Source organism: Odontomachus brunneus, unplaced genomic scaffold, assembly GCF_010583005.1.
Source record: "Odontomachus brunneus isolate Ranch 3 - 2012 unplaced genomic scaffold, Obru_v1 Obru_scaffold_010, whole genome shotgun sequence".
NCBI lineage: Eukaryota > Metazoa > Arthropoda > Insecta > Hymenoptera > Formicidae > Odontomachus > Odontomachus brunneus.
Window position 1 is genome coordinate 2,218,975 of NW_022639460.1, and position 21,759 is coordinate 2,240,733.

The 21,759-nt window shown below is 39.7% G+C and overlaps 1 protein-coding gene across 3 annotated transcripts in view; it reads right to left on the reverse strand.

Annotated features, from left to right (window-relative positions):
* Positions 1 to 21,759, reverse strand: part of LOC116840472 (protein roadkill) — a 223,911-nt gene that overhangs the window by 90,389 nt on the left and 111,763 nt on the right. Inside the window, exon 1 of one of the 3 annotated variants that reach the window (XM_032807232.1) lies at positions 535 to 1,753. The exons of 1 other annotated variant lie outside the window; for it this stretch is intronic. In XM_032807232.1, the coding sequence (XP_032663123.1) occupies positions 535 to 647 (113 nt within the window). In that variant the 5' untranslated portion in view covers positions 648 to 1,753. Of the gene's footprint in view, positions 1 to 534; positions 1,754 to 21,759 lie in introns of those variants that run through there. One more of the 3 variants, XM_032807233.1, reaches the window with a different exon arrangement.

A 21,759-nucleotide genomic window follows, 5' to 3' on the forward strand; every position in this document is an offset into this window, starting at 1 on the left:
TACAGAATCCCGGTAGACTTCAACCGGAACCCTGGTACGTTATTGCCCCGGATATTCGATTAATCCAGACATATTCTTTTCTTCCATGCAATTAATATAATAATACCGGTCAAAACCATTAAGCGTTCTCGAGTCTAAAGTTAGAGATAAAAATTAAAAGGTATCCCATCTCTCTTTCTCTCTTGAAAGAAAGAAGGAGATCCCCAGCCGGACGAATCTCTGGCTAGCTGTTGATCGCGAGAGTGTCATCAAAATGAAAATTCCACGACGAGGCGGAGCGTGTCCTCGCGCTTTTCAACCGGCTCGCGCGGAATACGATCGATGCGATTACTCCCCGCGCGTACCGGTCAAACATGCCATCCCCTGCCCTCCCGTACGCCCTCTCGACCGCTTTGCCTTCTGCCTCGTCCGTTACCCCGGACGAACGAAGACCCACCCTATAGCAGCCATCCAGCCAGCCAGCCAGCTAGCTGGCTGGCTTGCCTGCCTTCTCCGACAACGGGCGGCGAGCACAACTATGAGAGGAGTACGTACCGCGCCAGCGCCATCCTAACATGCGACAATCCAGGCCCCGCTGGTGCAGAGAGCAAGGTATCCAGATCTGCGAGCGGCGACTTGTCGTTGACACTATATCCTACTGAACACATGCGCGCGATTTCTTCGTTCTCCAACAGAGCGCGAGCTCGTCATAACTTCCGGCCGGGTGACGAGGGGACGTTTCACCTCACCCTCTCTCTGTATCCGTTATTCCTTCCTCTCTGTCTCTTTCTCTTGGACTCTTCACTGCGGATTCTTATCCGGCACCGAATCGAGCACGAACGGCGTCAATGTCGCGTAGCACGAAGGAAACCGACGACGACGACGACGATTGCTCTGCTTGATGAACTTGCCAGAGTCCTAACTCACCGCGCGACCTGTCACTGTCACCACCACCGCATCTTCACTGGCGTATATCCGCGCGACGAGGACGACGTCGGCAGCGGCAACGACCACGACGGCGACGACGGCGGCGGCGGCGACCGCGGCGGCAGCAGCAACAGCAGCAGCAACAGCAGCAGCAGTGATGGCACGACGTCGACGACGGTGACGACGAGACTTCCCGGAGAGCGCGACGATCGGCGGCGAACGTGGCGACGAGATCACGTCGCGTCGCGGCGCCGATGCGCGGACGCTCGTGGAATCAATTCGGAACGGAGGGCTAACGAGAGACGGCGCACAGCCTGCCTCGCGATTTACTACTACTATTACTATATTACTACTACTACTACTACTGCTCCTGCTCAAACAACCACTACCGAATTCTCTCTCTCTCTCTCTCTCTTTCTCACTTTGTTCCTTACTATTTCACCCCTTTAGTTCTTCTTGCTCCGAAATCTTTTGAAAGACCTAATGTAGCTCGGTCAAAGAATTAACCCGTAGATGCTCAACCGCGAATGTATCTTTCTTTCGTTCTCTTAAAATTCTTATACCTTTCTACCATCGTGCTCTCTCTATCCCTCTCTTTCTTCTTCCCTCGGTCGTTTCTTTATTTTCACTCTTGATCTCGCTTCCTGTTTCCTTTTCCTCCTCCAGAACTCTTCGAGATACTCTTCACTCCTCACTATTCCGTTTCCTGTCACGGCACTAGCTCAACTGCGGCCGTCCCGAGCTCGACTGAACAACCGCCGCTCCCTCGCCGACGACAGCGCTCTTACGATACGGACTCTCGCCAGCTCGTGTCGTGCCAGCAGAACGATGATACGATCTCCGTAGTCCCCTCCTGAGCATCGCGCACCCAAGGCTTCCTCGCCCCCGTCCTCTCTTTCTCTCCCTCTCCCCATCGTCTCTTTTTCTCTCTCTGCCTTACCCCGCAGGAAATTCTGTCGCAAGTGAATGCGACATGTGCGTGTATATGTTTGTGCGTGTATACCTTGTCCAGGCATGCCGCACTGAAATTGTTGTATTAAACGCCGTTTCCTGGCCACTTCGACCACGGGGTGTACACACGGCCGTTTTGTAACTTTCCGGTCGACGAATTCGGATCACCTTGATGGCTCTCGAAGGTAACCGCCGGAGCATACGCGGCCTGTACTTGTAAAAAGGGTTGCGTACACGTGGCGTAATCGAGCGGATATAAAAACTTTTTCCATCTCTTCTTTTCATTAATACATAACGATACTAAAGATAAGTTGTGATTCTTTTTCCACTCATTTTTCCCATTAATTTCTGTACATGATAATAATGATCCTTTTACCGTGAAATTTACGATGTTAATGAGAAAATATTGATGAATCAAAATGCACGACGTAGTGGAAGGAACTCTGTTAGCGCGAGATCTCATCGAAAATGGCTGAATTCGAAATTTTACGTGGTTATTTGCAAAATGCACCAGGTGCCCTCTGCTCTCAGATTGACGTGCTCCACTTTCACACGTGATTTTGTATCAAACATATCTCTATACATACAGGGAATGTGTATATATGTGAATATGTATGCTCTATGCATACAAGGTGTCCCAGACTTTTATCCGCGATTTTTGTGAGAACGTAGATTGGAGGTGAACATAAAAATTCCATATCATTTTACGATATTCGCAATAATAGTCGAGATATTAATTAAAGAAAATTGATGAATGATCAGTATGGTAGATGAGCTGTAGTGCGATGTGTGCTATTTTATGCTTGTACATTAGATCAAATTGAACAAAAAAGTTCTTTATCATTTTGCAAATAACCACGTAGATTTTTAGTTACTAACGAAAGAAAATTGTTATATGATTGTGCGCCATAATGCATAAATTTTCTTTAATTAATATCTAAAAATCTATGTGGCCATTTGCCACATGATGAGAGGATTTTTTCTTCAGTTTGACCTAATGTGCGATCTAATCAACGATCATTATAGTTCATTTACTATATCGTATGTGATCATTCACTAATTTTCTTTAATTAATATCTCGACTATTACTGTGCCCGAGTCGAAATTTTGATTCTACTTTTAACCTTACCATTCCATTTAACATCTATTTTAATACTCTGAAACCTACATCAACCTCTTTTAATTCTTTTTAACTTGAGTCGAAATTTTAACATTACTTTCAGCCTTAAATTCTATGCACAATGCCAGACAACAGATAATACCCATACAGAACAAATATCCAAAATACATGATGGATATCCTATAAATATCACATATCTATAGGATATCCATCAGATATATTTTGGATATTTGTTCTGTATAGGTATTATCTGTTGTCTGGCATTGTGCATAAAATTTAAGGCTGAAAGTAATGTTAAAATTTCGACTCAAATTAAAAAGAATCAAAAGAGGTTGATGTAGGTTTCAAAGTAATAAAATAAATGTTAAATGGAATGGTAAGGTTAAAAGTAGAATCTGTATGGATAGGAACCGGGAATAAAAATTCGGGTTGGTCAATTATTTTTATTTCCTGTTCCTATTGGCTAATACTTATTCCTATTGCCTGGCATAGAGCTTTAGTAACATGCTAGAATATAACCTGTGTTGACGCTAAAAAAAAGTGAAAAGAGAAGTTTCAGGTATCATCAGAGTAAATTGTATCGTTAGAAACCTACTTTGCTAACTTGCAGCAACTCCTGCTACGTTATAGAATTCAAGATTTAACATAGGATAAAATTTCGACTCGAGCGAATATCGCAAAACATTATGGGTCTTTTTTGTTCATCTCAATCCGTTCCGCATCTCAAAAATGGCGGAGAAAAATCTGGGACACCTTGTATATTCTGTATTGAAAGTTTAAATTAAGCGCTCAAGTTCCGGCCTAATCGCCGTCACGATGTTCGAACATGTTCGGACTTGTGATTGTGATTTTTTTGGATCGTGTCTTGGAAATTTCCAAGACTTTGCTCTCGAATTATATCATTAATCGGAAACTGGCGTAGGGGCATTACTCTTATAGAGGCCTGTAGCCATATATTGAAGGAAGGAAGGAAGGAAGGAAATTAAGCGCTCGTCACACGATCCTCAATTATATGAATGATTGTACATGCTATCATTTATGAAGTTGTGCACGGAACCGTGCATGGTAACACATACGTGATTTCGTTGACTGTGAAAGCTTCATTTTTTCGTACATGTTTCCAGCATGCACAATCAACGACCAATTTTCATTTCGGAGTCGATAATATGCTCCGAAATCATTTGTGAGTGTAAATGTCACATCTATCGTATCTTAACCGACGTATCAATTCATAAATTGATATCAAAATAATAATAATGTGAAGCAAAGAACAAGTTATCACGTTAATTAAAACGTATAAAAAAGAAAGCCTGCCTATATCCTGTAAAGCATCGAAATTACGTTGATTGTGACACGATGATGTGACATTTACACTCACAGATGATTTCGGAGCATATTATCGGCTCCAATATGAAAATTGATCGCTGATTGGTGCATGCATGATAGCATGTACGAAAAAATGAAACCTTTACAGTCAACAAAATCACGTATATTACTATACACGGCTCCATGCACAATTTTATACATGATAGCATGTACAAAATCGTTCACACAATCGAGGATCATGTGACGAACGTTTAATTTAAACTTTCAATACAGAATATACAAGATATTGCAGATATTCCTCTGCAATTTTTTAGAGATTCAAGTGAATATAAAAAGACCCATACTGTGTGACGAACGCTTTACTGGGCCTTGTCTAACCTTGAAAAGAAAAAATAAAACGGATCGAAGGTACGCATAGCATCCCACCGCCACCTAGTATGTCCTCCTTCTATGGTGGATCTCCCATGGCGCAAGCACCCGGGGGCTACCCAAAAATTGGTGTCGACTCCGGGGCTTATTTGTATTATTTGCACCGGATGAGGAGGGACAACGGTGGAGACGAGCATACATGGACAGCAGATCTTAAAGGATAGCAACCTTTGACTTTGAGAGACTGACAGCTGTACCATTTAGTACAGTAACATTGTTTCTCTCTGTAGTCGCCGTGCGCTCGGGATCGCGCCAAGAGGATGTCGCTTCCGAACGGCATCTCTGAGCGTTATCTAGGGAGAGGAGAGTATCGTAGGCGTGGAACGTCAGAGAGCTTAGTGGTTTAGAGCAGTCCGGCAAGCGAAAGACCCGGGTTCGAGTCCCGGCCTAACAAAACCGTGCTCTCGATATTTTTCTCTCTCTGGAACAAACAGATACGCAGATTTCGAACGCACGGCGTCCCGCCGCCACCTAGTATACCCTCCTCCTTCTATGGTACGAGCCCCTACGGGCTCGTAGCCCGTAAGTTAGCTTGGCAAGTAGCTACCCAGACACAGAATGTCTAGGTAGATAATAGATAGAAAACCCTTGGAACGTAAGGAATTCATTACCGGCTTCATTATCTTGGTGAACATCCAAGGACTCGAACTCAGACCGGACGGAAAACATGTAAATTCATACAGCTGAGCATTGACACGGAAACGGAGAAAGCGTCTATAATCGGTGTGTATCGAGATAAGGAAGTAGGCATCCTTCAAGTCAATGGAACCCATCAGCATGCCGGGTTTTAATAACCTGCAAGCGGCGCGCAGATCTTCTAACTTGAAGTGTTCGGTCTGAATGAATATATTTAATTCCTGAAGGTTCAGGATGAATCGACTCCTGCCGTCTGTCTTCTTCGCTAAAAAGAAGCTGGAGATGAATTGACCTTCAACAGGTTCGCATTGAGCAATTGCTCTTATTGATAAAAGACGATCTATTTCCGTCTAAAACGTTACTTGTTCCATTTGAGATCATCCTCTCTCAGGAGGGATCCGTATTTGATGTGGCCAAGACGTGAAGGGCAGTTTGTAACCCCTAATACAATCCAGTGCGAACGGGTCAGCCGTAACCGATTCCCACGTCTCAATGAATTGTGATAAGTGTTCCGCATAATGCCAAATCTGGGACTTGTCCGGTGCAACTATTGTCTCAGTCGGTGGCCGAAGGTCGAGACCGAGTCGCTTTCGGGTCGGATCTCGTGTGAGATTTCCTCGCGATTGTGATGGACATCGGCCTCCTCGCTTGTTGAGGGCGGTGAGTACGCTTATCGCGAGATTCATCAGGCATTTGGCACACCGAATATTGGTCTTTTTACTTCAAAAGTAAACACCAAGTGCGCGACTTATTGCTCTTGGGGCAGGAATCCCCACGCCTCCGTCGTTAATGCCTTCACTATCTCGTGGTCCACGTTAAAATTCTATGCTTTCCCACCGTTTAGTCTTATCCCCAAGAACGCACTGCCATCCCTTGGCCTTCAAGCTTACCCTGGTTGCCGCCAAGCTATCGGCGAAGCATTACGACGTCGAGGTTCCTCGGACGACGCAGTACAAGTAATGCTCCAGGCATGGGAAGAATCAACCTTCAAGCAGTACAACGCCGCCCTGCGCCTCTGGTGGGACCTCAGTAAAGAAAATAATACGGATCCTTTTGAGGTCACAACGCAGAGGGTTCTACAATTCCTTTCGGAGCGATATAACGCAGGAGCGGGTTATTCTACGTTAAACACCGCAAGATCCGCATTATCTGTACTGTCCTCAGAGGAGATTGGCACCAATGAGCTAATTCGTAAGTTTATTAAGGGATGCTCGAAGATACGCCCCAGCAGACCAAGGTATGATACGACATGGGATGTGGATCCGGTCTTGCGCCATCTGCAGGAATAGTTTCCATTGGAATCATTGTCCCTGAAACAACCTTCATATAAGCTAACTTTACTGTTGGCTCTCGGGACAGTCCATCGACTCCAGACATTCGCCTTAATCAAGGTCTCTAACGTACTCCGATCGCCTAAGGGGCTTGAAATCCGTATTACCAACAGGATCAAAACATCAGGTACAAGCACAACGCGATCCGTACTCAAACTCCCGCTATTCACTGACGCACCGAGTCTGTGCATTGCGAGTACGTTCCTCCGATACCTCGAGGTTACGAAGCCTCTGCGAGGCGCAGAAAACCAACTGATTATTTCATTCAAACATCCACATCACGCAGTTTCAACGGATACGCTGGGACGCTGGATTCGCACTACCCTGGTACATTGCGGTGTCGACAGAAGATTCACTGCACATAGCACGCGACATGCGTCCACTTCGAAAGCCTTTGAGAAAGGAGTCAGTTTGGAAGAGATTCAGAGAGTGGCCGGCTGGTCGGCCAAATCCAGAGTATTTGCGGATTTCCACCGACCGATAATTCTGCAGGAGGAATCATTTGCGTCAACGGTACTTCTACGTTGACATTATGCACACAATATTACGCTCACGCTCATAACTCTTTGGGGTTACATATTCTCATATGCATTGTATCTGCTCCTCGCCGTAGCTGTTAACTAGACCTGATTTGCTCTGATGTTTATGAACACAAATAATCAGGGACCAAAGAATTTTTTGGGACGGCTCTAAACTGCTACCTCTGTAATCTCGAAGGTCGATCTAGATTATACGAGTGTCTCGCCCGAGAGATTCCCAACCCTGTCTATACGGACACCCCCACCCAAAAAAAAAAAGTAGGGGAAAATACCCAAAAAATTTTTGGTACTCCTAACTCTTAACGTAATGACGGGAGAACAGGGTGGCAGCACCGGGCGGGGACCCGCCAGAGGCGCCCCTAGTGACAAAAATGAAAGAGCTTTGGCTCTAAAATTGTGGCTGGTAGGTATGAAGTAGCGAGACTATCTCTGTAATCTCTCGGGCGAGACACTCGTATAATCTAGATCGACCGACCGAAGGCGGGCGAAGGTCGATCGTTCAATTCCTTTTGTGACAAAATCAACAATATTATACATTATCAATTGTTATTTTAAAACTACTTAATGAAAGTGAAGAACTCGAAAGAACTACGTTGGCTGATTGCTCGGAGCACAAAAAGAAAGCAAAATGCTCTCAGAAAAAACGATATTCCCGTATCACCTCCAAATTGTATAAAGTGTCCGAATTGAATTGACCGAATCGTTTGAAGTACGAAAGGATAGATAGAATTGGCCAATCCGTTTGACCTTCCTTCGATTCTCGAAAGATCTCGAGATTTGTACAATTTTCTCGAGCGTGCTGGACAGATCTTGGCGTACGACGTACGTACCCCCTCAAAAGTTTCCCCGAGTCGAAATTTGGATGCTATTTTGACGCTCTTAAGGATAGTTTGCGCCTACTTAGACGGTTTAGCCTAGGTAAAACCTATTTTGACGATATTAATACTCATTAACTTCTCTTTTGAACCTGTAACTCTACCTTGTCAAAATTTTGATGCTACTTTGACGTTCTTAAAAATAGTTTGAGCTTACTTAGATAATCTACAACCTAAGTCGTTTCCAAGTCAAAATTTTGACCCTATGTTGAATCTTGAATTCTATAAAATATATATATTCTATGTAGGAGTTAAAGCTTCAATAGAGGTTCGCAACTGAACCTACTTTGCTTCCTAAGATCCTACAACCTACTTTGACGCTAAAGAAAGCGAAAACGGAAATTTCAGATATCATCAGAATCAAAGTAGGAGTACATTATATCATTAGAATTAAACCTACTTTGCTATCTTAGCTCCTACTGTGGTGTAGAATTCAATGTTCAACATAGGGTCAAAATTTCGACTCGGGTCCACGATAGAAAATTGAATTTCCCCGGCTCTCTCGGCACAGGACGTAGGAGTGGTTTATGTGTTTCAAATACGCGCACGAACAACGTACGATAGGCATCGATGGCTTTCGCGGCACCGGAAACCGAGAGAGCTCGCCTCTGTTCGTCGAATTACGATGAAAAAGGGGGTCACGAAAATGTTTTACAAGCGTTTAAGGTGTCTCTCGACGGGGTCGACGTCAATGGGACCGTGACGTCGTGCCGGAATCACGCACGACGGTCGTGACATTGTGAGAACGATGATACGAGGTGAAAGAGGGAGAGATAGAACAGGAATACATTTCGGCAAAACGCGTTCGAGTCGGTTTACCATCGTTGCTCGAGAGGAGCATCCGGTGTGTGCACACACGCCCGAAAGAGTTATGCCCAACCCGAGAGAGGAAGAAAGAGAGAGAAAATAGCGCGCGAAAGCTGCCATTGTCTCGGCTTGTCGGCTCTCTCGCCGAATTCCAGATCAAAGTTGAAAATCTCAACGGAAAGTTGACACAAAGTTCGGAGGCGTGCATTCAACAGCTTATATGTCACGTGTGTGAGAAAGTTGATAAGAGAATAATTAATATTTCCTTTTTTTTCACATAAAAGATTGACAATTTCGGTAATTAAAGCGTAGCTTCTCCATTTACTATGTTTCTTATTTTCACTGAATCTTCTTATATCTGCTGTGTAAACCCGAGTAGAAATTTTGATGCTACTTTGACGCTCTTAAGGATAGTTTGCGCCTACTTAGACGATTTGTAGCCTAGGTAAAACCTACTTTGACTATATTGATACTCATTACCTTCTCTTTTGAATCTTTAACTCTACCTTGTCAAAATTTTGACGCTACTTTAACGCTCTTAAAAATAGTTTGAGTCTACTGAGATAATCTAAATCTGGTGAAATCTATTTTTACGATATTGACACTCATTTCCAAGTCGAAATTTTAACCTTATGTTGAACTTTGAATTCTATAAAATACATATTCTATGTAGGAGCTAAAGCTTCAATAGAAGTTCGCAACTGAATCTACTTCTTAAGATCCTACTATTATACAACCTACTTTGATACTAAAAAGAGCAAAAGCGGAAATTTCAGACATTATCAGGATCAAAATAGGAATAAATTATATCATTAGAATTAAACCTACTTTGCTATCTTAGCTCCTACTGCGGTGTAGAATTCAAGGCTCAATACAGGGTCAAAATTTCGACTCGGGCATCTAATTAGAAGTATATCGCTACTCGATCATATATTTCTCATCATGGTTCTTTATTATTTTCTACTTTTGCAACGCACGCTTTGATTATGTCTCTTTCTGCAATTTTAGCTAGATAATTTTCTATTAACTATTTTCTATTTTTGTAAATCTCATTTTTAGCTAAAACCGCATAAAAATAAAAATACAATGGAAATCAGAGATTTGTGAAATATAATAGAAAGTAATAAACAGAAAATTATACAGAATATCCCACTTCGACTTCACAATCTCTCGTGAGAACGTAGAGCACATTGAGATGAATAAAAAAGTCCCATTTTGCGATAATCGCAATAATGATCGAGATATTAATTGTAGGAGATTTGTGAATAATCACGTACAGTAGATGAGTTGTAGACGACATCTGCCGTCGTATATTTGTACATTGAATTCAACTGAACAAAAAACTTCTCTACTATTTTGCAAATAACCACGTAGATTTTAATTAAAAATTAATTAATCATTAATTAAAGAAAATTGTTATACGATTTTGCGCAATAATGCACAAATAATTATTGTGAATATCGTATAGGATTTTTGTATTCAACTCAATCCGCTCCTGCGTTCTCACAAGAGATTGAATTGGGACACTCTGTATATTACATGATGAAAACCATATGTTCGAACAGAGATATGTGCTTATAATTGAATATAAAAAAATTATTAAGGGAATATAAACCAGTGTGAAAATAAGTAGAAATGTCAGTTACACAAACATGCGACATAATTTCGTGTGTGTGAGGAAATGTGAATAAAAAATTTCTAGGATCTTTGCTGGTGAAAGAGCGCAGTTTTTCCAGCTCGCGGTGAGAGATTACGTTACGGTTAACGATCTCTCTTTCTCGAAGCGACTCGAGCTGAATAGATACTCGAAGCGTGGGAAATTGTACGTTTTTCAAGTCGAGTTCGAGAAGCCGATATTAATAAACGTGGCCTCGGGGCGCGGACTTCCCTTGACCCCCTTGAAAAACGACCCTGAGTATCGCACCGCCCTATAGCGCGGCGGTCGAGGGTCGTGTCATATACCTTCTCTAATGGGTCGCCACTCTTTCCTATTTCTTTTCATCGCGTGCGCGGTTTCCCGCTGTTATTACTATTACCAAAGGCCCCACAGTGGGCATGTGTTGATATCATACGGGTGGAAGGCAAGCTATAATATACAAGGTATCTGACGGCATACAAGGCGTACAGAACTACATGTGAAGGTAGAGCACGTCAACCCTGAGCCTAAAGACCTGGCATTAACCTGGCATTTTGCAGACAACTACGTGGGATTTCGATTCATTAAAAAAAATGAAGATTGGCGGCGCCAGAGAACGCGCGACGCTGTTTGGACGAGCTCTGTTAGCGCGAGATCTTTTCAAAAATGGCTTGCGACTGTTTCTTAGCGACACGTGTACGACACGCTATACAGAGTGTCCCAAATCACCATACTTGAACCACCAATTGAGAACGGATTGAGGTGAACAAGAAAGTCTCGTACGATTTTGCGATACTCGTAATAATTATTGAGATATTAATAAAAAAAAGATTGACGAATGATTACACGTGGTACAGATAAGTTGGGACAGCGACGTCTGTCACCTTGCTTATAGACTAGAGCCTGTATTTTGAACTTTTATCAATAAAAATACCTTAAATATAACTTCTCGGCTCCTAAGCGTTTTTTAGAGGTTTATTTATCGTTAAAAGAGAACTCAGAATACAGGCATATTGCACGAAAAAGTCCTCTAACATTTTGCGAATAATCACGTAGATCTTTAGCTTTTAATTAAATGTACGTAATTATGTGCCATTTACGTAATTATGTGTCATTTATCATACCACGCGTGTTCATTTACATTTTTTTCTTTAATTAATATCTCGATAATTATTGTGAATATCGTAAAACCATACAGAACTTTCTTGTTCACCTCAACCCATTTTATGTTTTCATAAAATTTAAGTACAAAATTGATTTGGGACACCCTGCATATCGCAAGATTCGTATCGCATCCTTACTCCACTTTAAGTTATTATGCTAACAGTTGCATTTTAACCATTTTCAATGAAATCTTGCGCTTATGGATCCCAAAACATCGCGCGCTCTGCTCCGTCGTCTTTTTTCATTAATTTTACGAAATTTTACGTAGTTGTTTGCAAAATGCCAGGGATTCTTGTGCTCAAAGTTGACCTTTGTGCCACGTAGTTTTATATGTCTTGCGTTAAACACTCTGTATAATAGGGAACGACCCGTAACTTTGTCAAGTCCGAACGATATCGTAAATTTACAGCTTTAAGTGCAAATGAAATATTTCAGCGCGAAATCTCAGATGCGAACCTCTCTTCTGACTTCAACGTTCCGCGAGTAAGCGAGCAATTGAGCAAAAGAAAAAAGAAAGAAAGAGGAAAAGGGAGAGAGAGAGATTTTACTTATCTCTAGGATAAAACCTTTTCGAGAACACAATCATTGAAATATAAAATCTATCGTTCACAAATAAAGTGTTGTTATCAGATGAAATTAATTAAAACTACGCATTACAAAACAATGAATAAATTATTAAAAGAGAGAGGTGGAAGAGAGAAAAAGAGAGAGAAAATACAGCTATCTAGATAGACTTTCATGATTATCACGACGTGAAACAATCAATAATGAAGACTTAGCAATATGAAGCAAATATACTGTATTTAATTAATTATTACATTTACATTAATAATGTAATATTTAACCCTGGGCACACGATAATTAAAATGCAAGATCTACCGTTTACAAATAATGCACTGTTATCAGATAAGTTAAATAAAAAAAATTAAAAAAAAAATAGAAAAATAAAAATACGCATTGCAAAGGAAGGAGTAAATCATTAATTAAAAGAGTGAGAGACAAGAGAAAAAGAAAGAAAGAAAGAGGAAATATCGTTATCCAGATAGACCTTCCTGATTACCACAACGTGAAACAATGAATAATGAGAACTTAACAATTTTTTAAATTACATTTATGAAACGAATATACTCTGTATACTGCATTAAACTCCTGTTTAGGGGACTCATCTCCGATGACCTTGTCTGTTACATTATCAAGAATATCCTCCTGCATAATATTCGAGAGATTTTAGCAGTAGCTCATTGTTTATTAAAAAATTTTTTAACAAACAACAAGCGACGGTTAAAACCTGCTGAAAGTTATTTAGAAGAGTGACCTACATAATATATGTCAAGGCCATAAGAGTTGGATTGAATTAATCATTAAATTTACATCATACAATAATATCATTGTTAACCAATAATAAAAACAAGATTTTAGTAAATAATTGAAAGGTATGAGATGAAAACCTCTTGGACAAAAATAAACTGTCTTTAAAAATCTCAAAAGAATGAAATCTTAAAAAGAATGAAATAACTGAATCAATAGATCTTCTTTTAAACAAATATATTTTATTTCACTTTAACTTATTGTAGTAGTTTGCACCAGTTCAAGCAGTTCAGTTCAAAAGAACAGACCTAATATTCCTGACTATGAAATAATTAAATCAATATTTCATTTCTGTGTACCTATAATCCTATTCTGATATTCTGACAATATTAGAAGTCGGCGCGAAAAAGACAAATTAGATAGATAACTATAATAACATTAAAATATAATAACACAGATACATTAGAATAACTTTTAATAATATTAGAATATTAAAATAGCATCACAGACACATAAAAATATGAAGTCGAATCGTCGTTTACGTACACTGTCTATCTGAGTGAGTAGCAAATCTTCGAAGTATAAGATAACACAGACACTGATAAAGACAAACGTCATTATTACGCATAACGCGTACATATTTCTGCTCATGCGTTTCCATAAGGTTCATCCGAGAGAGAGAGAAAGAGAGAGGGGAAGAGAGAGAAAGTTTAATTTATCGTCTCTCGTCTTGTAGAACTTTTAATTAACGAAAATCGCGCACTTCATCGAAGCTGAAGTTTCTCGCCACTACGCCACATATTAATTCGCGTTTCACCGAATGAGGAATACGGTCGCGCCGCATAATTGGTCGGCAGCGTTTACGTGTCCCCGGCGCGAAGTTCGGAGCAATTCGCTGTCATAGATAAGTAAAATTGAGAACGTACGTTCGTACGTGGTACGCAAGAGCTATATAGTTACGACCGGCCGTGTACTTACTGCCGACCGTATACGCGCGCGAAACTTCTCTGAATGCGGAGAACTGTGCGTAGCAGTAAGTCGGTCGCAATCACGCGTGGATAATCCAGCGACTGAGGCCTGTGGCCTCATATGTGTGTGTGTGTGTGTGTGTGTGTATGTGTTTATGTTCGCAACGACGTGTGTTCATTTTAACGCTTAAACACGACGACGCGATTACCGCCCCGTGATTACGTAGAAACGCGATCTTCGTGTTCGCGGGCGGATAAAGCCGCAGGATCATAGTTGAGGAGATCTCTTGGTGACCAAACTTTCACTACGTGTACCCGCAAAATGTACATACGTGACGGATAAGAGACCGTATCTTCCACGCGAGATCAATTTATACACGGCAGATATTGCCACGAAGAACGCTCCTGGTGGTGTGGAAACGATATTTCCCGATGGACGTGCGATATCCCAGGCGTAGGGGAAACTAGAACTATATGCTCCATATTTCAGAATTTCGAAGTTACAACTTCTCAAACAACTAATTGTTATGACAGGCTCAACGAACATGATAGACAGTCTTCTTCTGTGTGTTAATGCCCGTCACGATCCTGTTAATTCTATATTTTATTTGGTAATAACCAAACTACGAACACATGCAGCAACGTCATCGTCTTGCCTTGGTATCGGATTTAGTTGCTCAATATGTAATATATGGGAGATAAAAAGACCATATATAAATAAAATACGTATCCTGATTAATAAACTGGGAGAAATTATCCGACAAAAAATTAACAAACGAATATTTCCGATCAAACTACAGATAAATTTTTATATCCGGTCAGAATATCCGATTCAATTTAATCGGATACTTTCGATCATAATGACGTTTCATCAGATGAATCAATGAAAAAATTATGAACCGATATTTCATTGAATGTTTCCTGATCAGATACAAAAATTCATCGAAATTCGGTATTTTGATCGGAAATATCCGTTTGTTAATTTTCTATCGTACAATTTCTCTCAGTGTAGTTCCGAGGTCTCCGCGAAAAGTTTGCACAACCTTTTTGCCGGCTTTTAATTGTGAGCCAACTTTACCTCGCCGTCCATATACTCGATTTCAATCATGTTATGAATAAAAATTGCTTTTATATATTATCCGAAATAGTATAGTCTGTCTAGAATTTTCGCTCTTTGTGTGAAATTTCCTGAGAAAAAACGACTTACGTAAATTTCCTTCTTTTAATATAAAATTGTAATGAAGTTCAACGGTAATATATTAGGTTGGTGTGAAAGACTTGTTATCTTTTCATTAAATGACAAAACTTTGCACCAACCTAATATTTTCGATTGAAAGGCACTCTTTCTTTCTGGATAATTCGTTTTAATGATTTGAAATTGTTGAAAGTATCATTTGTTCTCATTGATAAGATCATTTAGTGCCTCATATCAACGAACCATTAGCTGCCGTTACTGGCATTCCGTTAAATTAACAAAACTTTTTCCCTCAGTGCACTTGATACAGAAGACGTAACTTTCACGCACGGTGGCCTGTTGCCCGAATCGAATTAATTCACGTGATTACGTCAAGAAACGGCCGCCACACCAAACGCGTGCAATCAGCAAATTTTTCGCAACGTGGCCGACGCACGTCCGACGCTGGCCGATCGAGAAAGAGAAAAAGAAACGCAGCTTCTAGGGTTTGATACGAGGAAAAATATCAGTGTAACATTGATAGGCAAATGGGACAATAAAAAGATAAACCGAGAGTGATAAGTTGAGCAGTAATACACGAAGTTAAAGCCGATGGCTTTAAAAAATAATTCAGCGGTATAGGAATAGAAAAATACATGTATGTAAAAAAAAAACTGTAGGAGGTTTCTTAGCCAATTGCTTTCAGTTATCTCTACCGAATTTTAATGTAACTGAATGTTCAGACGAATGTTCTTACAAGTAAACCCACCCAAAAAGTACACTCCAATTTCTTCCTAATTTAACACAAATGTAAAAGTACAAAAAATATTTAGGTCATATTTTTCATTTTGGCCCACTTTGAGTTTCACGGGCAGTTTAATGCTTTTTAATGTTCTCATTCGTATCATTAATAAGTACAAAAATGCATAAGAAATAAAATTGAATACAAAATATAGTTAAATAATTTTAACAAAATCGGTATAGCTAAGACATGAACCATTCTGAATTTCTTTAGCCGAGATTGCAACCGAAATATTTCAAATCGGTGCTAAATTAGTCAAAAATGGTTCGAATCTTAGCTAAACCGAGAAATTATCTGTATAAATAATTTTTTCCAACTTTTTATACGTTTTGTTTAAACATTTTATTATTTATACAAATAATTTTATACATTTGACTTCATATTCATAATTAACAAACCAAAAACGTCTATATCTTGTATTCAATTTTATTTCTCATGCATTTTTGTTGCATTTGGACATAGAAGTGAGAACATTAAAAAGCTATAAACTGCCCGTGAAACTCAAAGTGGGTCAAAATAAAAAAATATGACCTAAATATTTTTTGTACTTTTATATTTGTGCCAAATTAGAAAGAAATCGAAGTGTAAATATTGAGTAGGTTTATTTCTTAGTCACATTAACGGATAAGGAAGACCGGGGCTAAATGTTTTAGAATTTCGAAGTTACAACTTCTCAGGCAACTAATTGTTGCGACTGACTGTATAAACATGATGAAGGCAATCTTCTTCTATGTATTAATGCCCGTCACGACTCTGCTAACCGTATATTTTATTTTGTAATAACCAAAATACGAACATGCAGCCACATAGCCATCTTACCTGTAACTGGGTTCAGTTGCCCAGTAGCGCAGGATAAGAAAGCCACTTATAAAATATATATCCTGATTAGTAGTTCCAGGGTCTCCGCGAAAAGTCTCCACAGCTCTCCTGCCGGCCCTTAAATATGGGCCAATTTTATCTCCTTCGCTCATGTGCTCAAACATTTTATGAATGAAAATCGCATTTATTACCAGAAACAATATATCATACACTTGCAAGAAATTTCATTCTAGCTAATAACACATCGCTTAATTTTACTCAGTCACGATGAAGAATATTAATACAAAATTTCGAGAGATTCTCCAAATTTACTTTGCTATTATCAAATCAGATTTTTTTTCTATTTTTTAACTGTAATATTATTCTGATTTTAATGAAACTCAAGGAAAAATATTTATGTTGTAAAAGTACCATTCCTGCTATGTCTTTTAGTATTTCTTGAGAGAAATAAAAGAAGCACATAAGCAACATATCCCTGCGGCTATATAGTCCCGGTTTCCCCTGTATCACTTCTCATCAACGAAAATTATTTTTCTGTTTTGTCCCTATTCAATTATTCAAATTGTAATTTTGTTTTCCATGTACACTGAAAAAAAAATTTTGGTAATATTTACCAAATGCGTTTTACCATAGCATTTGATAAATAGTAACCAATAATGGTAATTGTTACCAATGTTTGGTAATAATTACAAAATTGTTAGTAACATTAACTTTCATATAGTAATATTCACCTCTTATATTTAGTTGATACTATTTCATTAAATGTAGTAATTATAACACATGTTGGATAATTATTACCAGAAATCTTTCTCAGTGTAGAGATGAAAAGTCGACATTTAAATAACGAATCCAAATAGACACGAGCATACGTAAATTTAACAGTAATCTTATCAGTCAATTTGTAAAGGTTGTATCTCGTACGAATGATTTACATGCCACTTATATTTGTTATGTAGAATGACGAAATAGAAATACGAAAGAGACTGCTAAAGTTTGCTCCAAATGATATGTCATACATGAAAATAATAGAATAAAATAGTTTTTCTTTCATATAAACACTTTTTAACTCTTTAAGGGATTATACAGGAACCTGACAGGAGAAAAATCAGGTAAAGTTCGGAGAGTTGTAAAAAGTTGTAAATTAATAGGAGTATGATATTTTTGTTATGTATTAAGTACATTTTTTAACAATATCTTGGTATAAAAAGATTAGATTTTATGATGAATATTAACATCATTTCAATTCTGTTCTGCAAGAGAATCATGCTTCAACGGTAACCATCCTGGCCTCAGCAGGAGTGATCTGAAATCAGTATCAATACATTGTTTTTATTCATTAGAGTTATATTTATCGGTTCACGGAGCGGATTTAAGAGAAAAACAATATTTCGCAAAATGTAAATTACAAAAAATAAAATTTAATGTTTTCATTGAAAAATACAAGCTTGTAAATTAAATGAGTAAAAAATTGTTTTAAAATTTCCGGAAAGCCTTCGTTAACTAATACAGACAATTATAAAAAATATTTGTGGCAAACAGTAAATTAATCAAATAAACTGTTTTTTTGTTATTGTAGTTATAGTTTAAAAAATGTTATTTACACGTTTAAAGTTTTATACATAATTTTTTCAATTTTTTATATCAAGATATTGTTAAATGTACTTAATAGATATACATAACAAAAAATTCATACTTCTATTAATTTACAACTTTTTAAAACTCCAAATTTTACTAAATTTTTACTCCTGTCAGGGTCTTATAACTTTAAACCTTAGTGTATATTGACTTTATGATTCTTCTCGCAAATCAAAGGAGTCAAAAGGAAAATTTTTCAAAGGAGCAGCAAGAGGCTGCCGTTGTCACGCTAAGATAAGCGAAGCGGATTACGCCGTAAGTTTCGGCCGTTGTTCCAGTTCGGGCGGGCGCTAATATCGTATAGAAAGTGTCGGGGGAGAACCAGCTAGCTAGCTAGCTCGCTCGCTCGCTCGCTCGCTAGAGCGATAGACCTCGGCGGGGGCGGCCCCGAAGTGGTGGGGAATCGCGGGGGCGGCAAACGATGGTAAAACCGAGAGGGAGGGAAAAGAGAAGAGCGACCGGCTGGTAATGTCGGAGAGGTGATTGCGTTAGAGCGAGCGCGAGGCAAGCAGAGAATGACAGACAGAAATAGGGGGACAGAGAGAGAGAGAGAGAGAGAGAGAGAGAGAGAGAGAGAGAGAAGAACAGGGAGGATGGGAAAGAGAAAGAGAGAAGAAGAGAAAGAGAGAGAACCAACAGCAGCAGCAGCGGAGGGTTCAGACGAGGTCAGGTCACGGGAGACGAGAGCCGAGCCGAGTCGAGCCGAGTCGAGCCGCTCGCTCGGTCGATAGAACGAGGAGCTACCACCTATGTGCCACGGCGATGCGGTGGTGGTATCGCCACACCATGTCGAGCGCGCACCATGAGAGCTAATGAGAGCGAGCGTATGTTGTACGCCCGTCGTCTCTCGCATATATTCTCTCTTTTTCTCTCTCACAGACATATACACGCACACTCACTCACTCACTAGTGAGCTAACTCGGCGCTGCAACGAATCCTCAGCGATATCTGAACGCGCCGGAGGGAGCTCGAGCGTGGATGTTTCGCGACTCGTCGTCGACATGCCAAACGATGTCTGATTAATGCGGCCGGCTTAGATGGATGCGAGATATACACGTGTACGTGTGTGTACGCGTGTATGTATGTTGCGTATCGTGCACGCGGATAGGAAAAATTCCGAGGCGTATTAAGACGTATCGTTAGGCGCTGCGCAGCGCGACAGGCGTTCCAGAAAGAGTCGCCGCGACACGGAACAGATGTCGGCAGTAAATTGAAACGCTAATCGACACGCCGGGATCGAGGGCGTGTGCGTTGTCGTCGTATCAACGACGGCATGCGTCGACCGCGCGCGAGAGACGACGGTCCACCGTTCGACGTCGGAGAACGATCGTACAAGCGGAACAACGTGTAATAACCCTGCCATAGTGTGTGCGTAAATATACAGCAACTCCACCAGTCGATTTGTAAAGGTTGCGTATCCCCCTTATGAGTGGTTCATATGTTGCACTCATACATGGAATGACATATGGAATGAGAGAGAGAGAGAGAGAGAGAGACAGAAAGAGCAGAGTTTAATTAAATAACTAGGGTTACACTCCCTCGAGTTACAGTACTTTGTAATATGTTGGAATATCTAAGTCTGCATGTTACTAAACATTTAATAAAATGGTACATATATCATAGTATACATAATATAAATAAATAAATATATATATATATATTACGTAAAATTTTATAATAAAATTTAAAATTTAAAAATATTTCGTGAAAGAAGAAATTATATTCTAAAGAAAAACAAATATTACTATTATGATAAATATTCATAGAGAATTATTTCATAGAGAATAGTATATTTAATTGTAGAAGAATGAAAAAACATTCAAAATGCAAAAGAGAAATACAAAAGGCACATAAAAGAAAAAAACGCGTAAAACACACTAGTAAGACGCGATAGAAAAATAATTTCAAAATAATAGTAGGAGCACAACTTGAATCGCAAGAATATTAAACATGTTTAACTTAATGTGATTTAAATATAAACTTACGAGGAAGAGAGAAAGATAGCAGAAAGGAAGAAATACAAAAAAAATAATCCCGTATTTATTCAAAACAATGCGTTAAATAAAATGTAATATGAAAATTTGAGTGCAATTTTTAGCGAATTTGTCGCTGCATCAATCTATAACAAAAAATTTACACTATTATATAATACAAATTTAATAATTAATTAAATGCAACATGTTTGCCTCATAAATATAATTTTAAAAGTTATAGATTTGATGAAAATCTGAACGTAACTTCGAGCGAACTTGTCTCGCTCCATTAATGTATAACAAAAAAAATTCATATTATCGTGTGATCTAAATTTAATGATCAATGCAGTACTTTGCTTACATAAGTGTAATTAAAATGTTTGCAAACGTTTCACCATCGATTGCCTCACGTCGTGATAATCATGAGAGTTTATCTGGACATGCGGGCGTTTTATTTCGGTTATTATATTATTTTATCGCGACAATACATTAGCGCTTACGTTAACACCGATGATTCGTTACGGACCGACGAGTTATCCGTTTAAATGGAGGCTCATAAAACGCGCGCACGCTCACCGCAGCCGCCGACGACTAAATGTCAAGTGAAGTGGTTAAAGAGAGATCTCGCCGTGAGCGAGACAAAGTTGCAACGAATGCTGTCGCGCTACTATTATGCAGGTCGCTTATGCATTTCTGCGAGGTTGCGTGGCTTTTTCTTTCTCCCCCCTCTCTCTCTCTCTCTCTCTCTCTCTCTCTCTCTCTCTCTCTCTGTCTGTCTGTCTATCTGTCTGTCTATTTGTCTCTCTTTCTTCCTCTTTATGCCACTCATTGTTCTCACGTGCGGCGCCTCGAAGAGGCATCTGTATCTGTATTTTCCTGGTGCAAGAGTAGCGCGCGGTGCAGAGGGAGCAGAGTGGGCAAGCGCAAACACGTGATTTCTTTTCTATTAAGGAAACAACCGCGAAACACGCGGCCAGCTCTCGCACCTCGACCTCGAACGTTCGCGCTCTTCTTCCTCGTCCGCTACGCCGTCACGGCTTTTCCCCGAGAAAGCCCCGGAGATGAGGTCGCATTTAACGCCTGGAACGCGACAATGGCAGCGCGCCATAATTCGCGGACTATATCTCTCTTTCTCCTGTGCACTCTCTCTCTCTCTCTCTCTCTCTCTCTCTCTCTCTAGCTCGCTCGCTCGGTCCCTTTCTCGAAGCCTAGTACCGTTACTTTAATGAAAATCGATGATGAAAAATCTGTTTTTAATTATATTTATGTGACAAACATACTGCATTTAATTAATCATTAAATTTATATCATGCAATAGTATAAATATTTTGTTACAAACTGATGCATCGACAAATTCGCT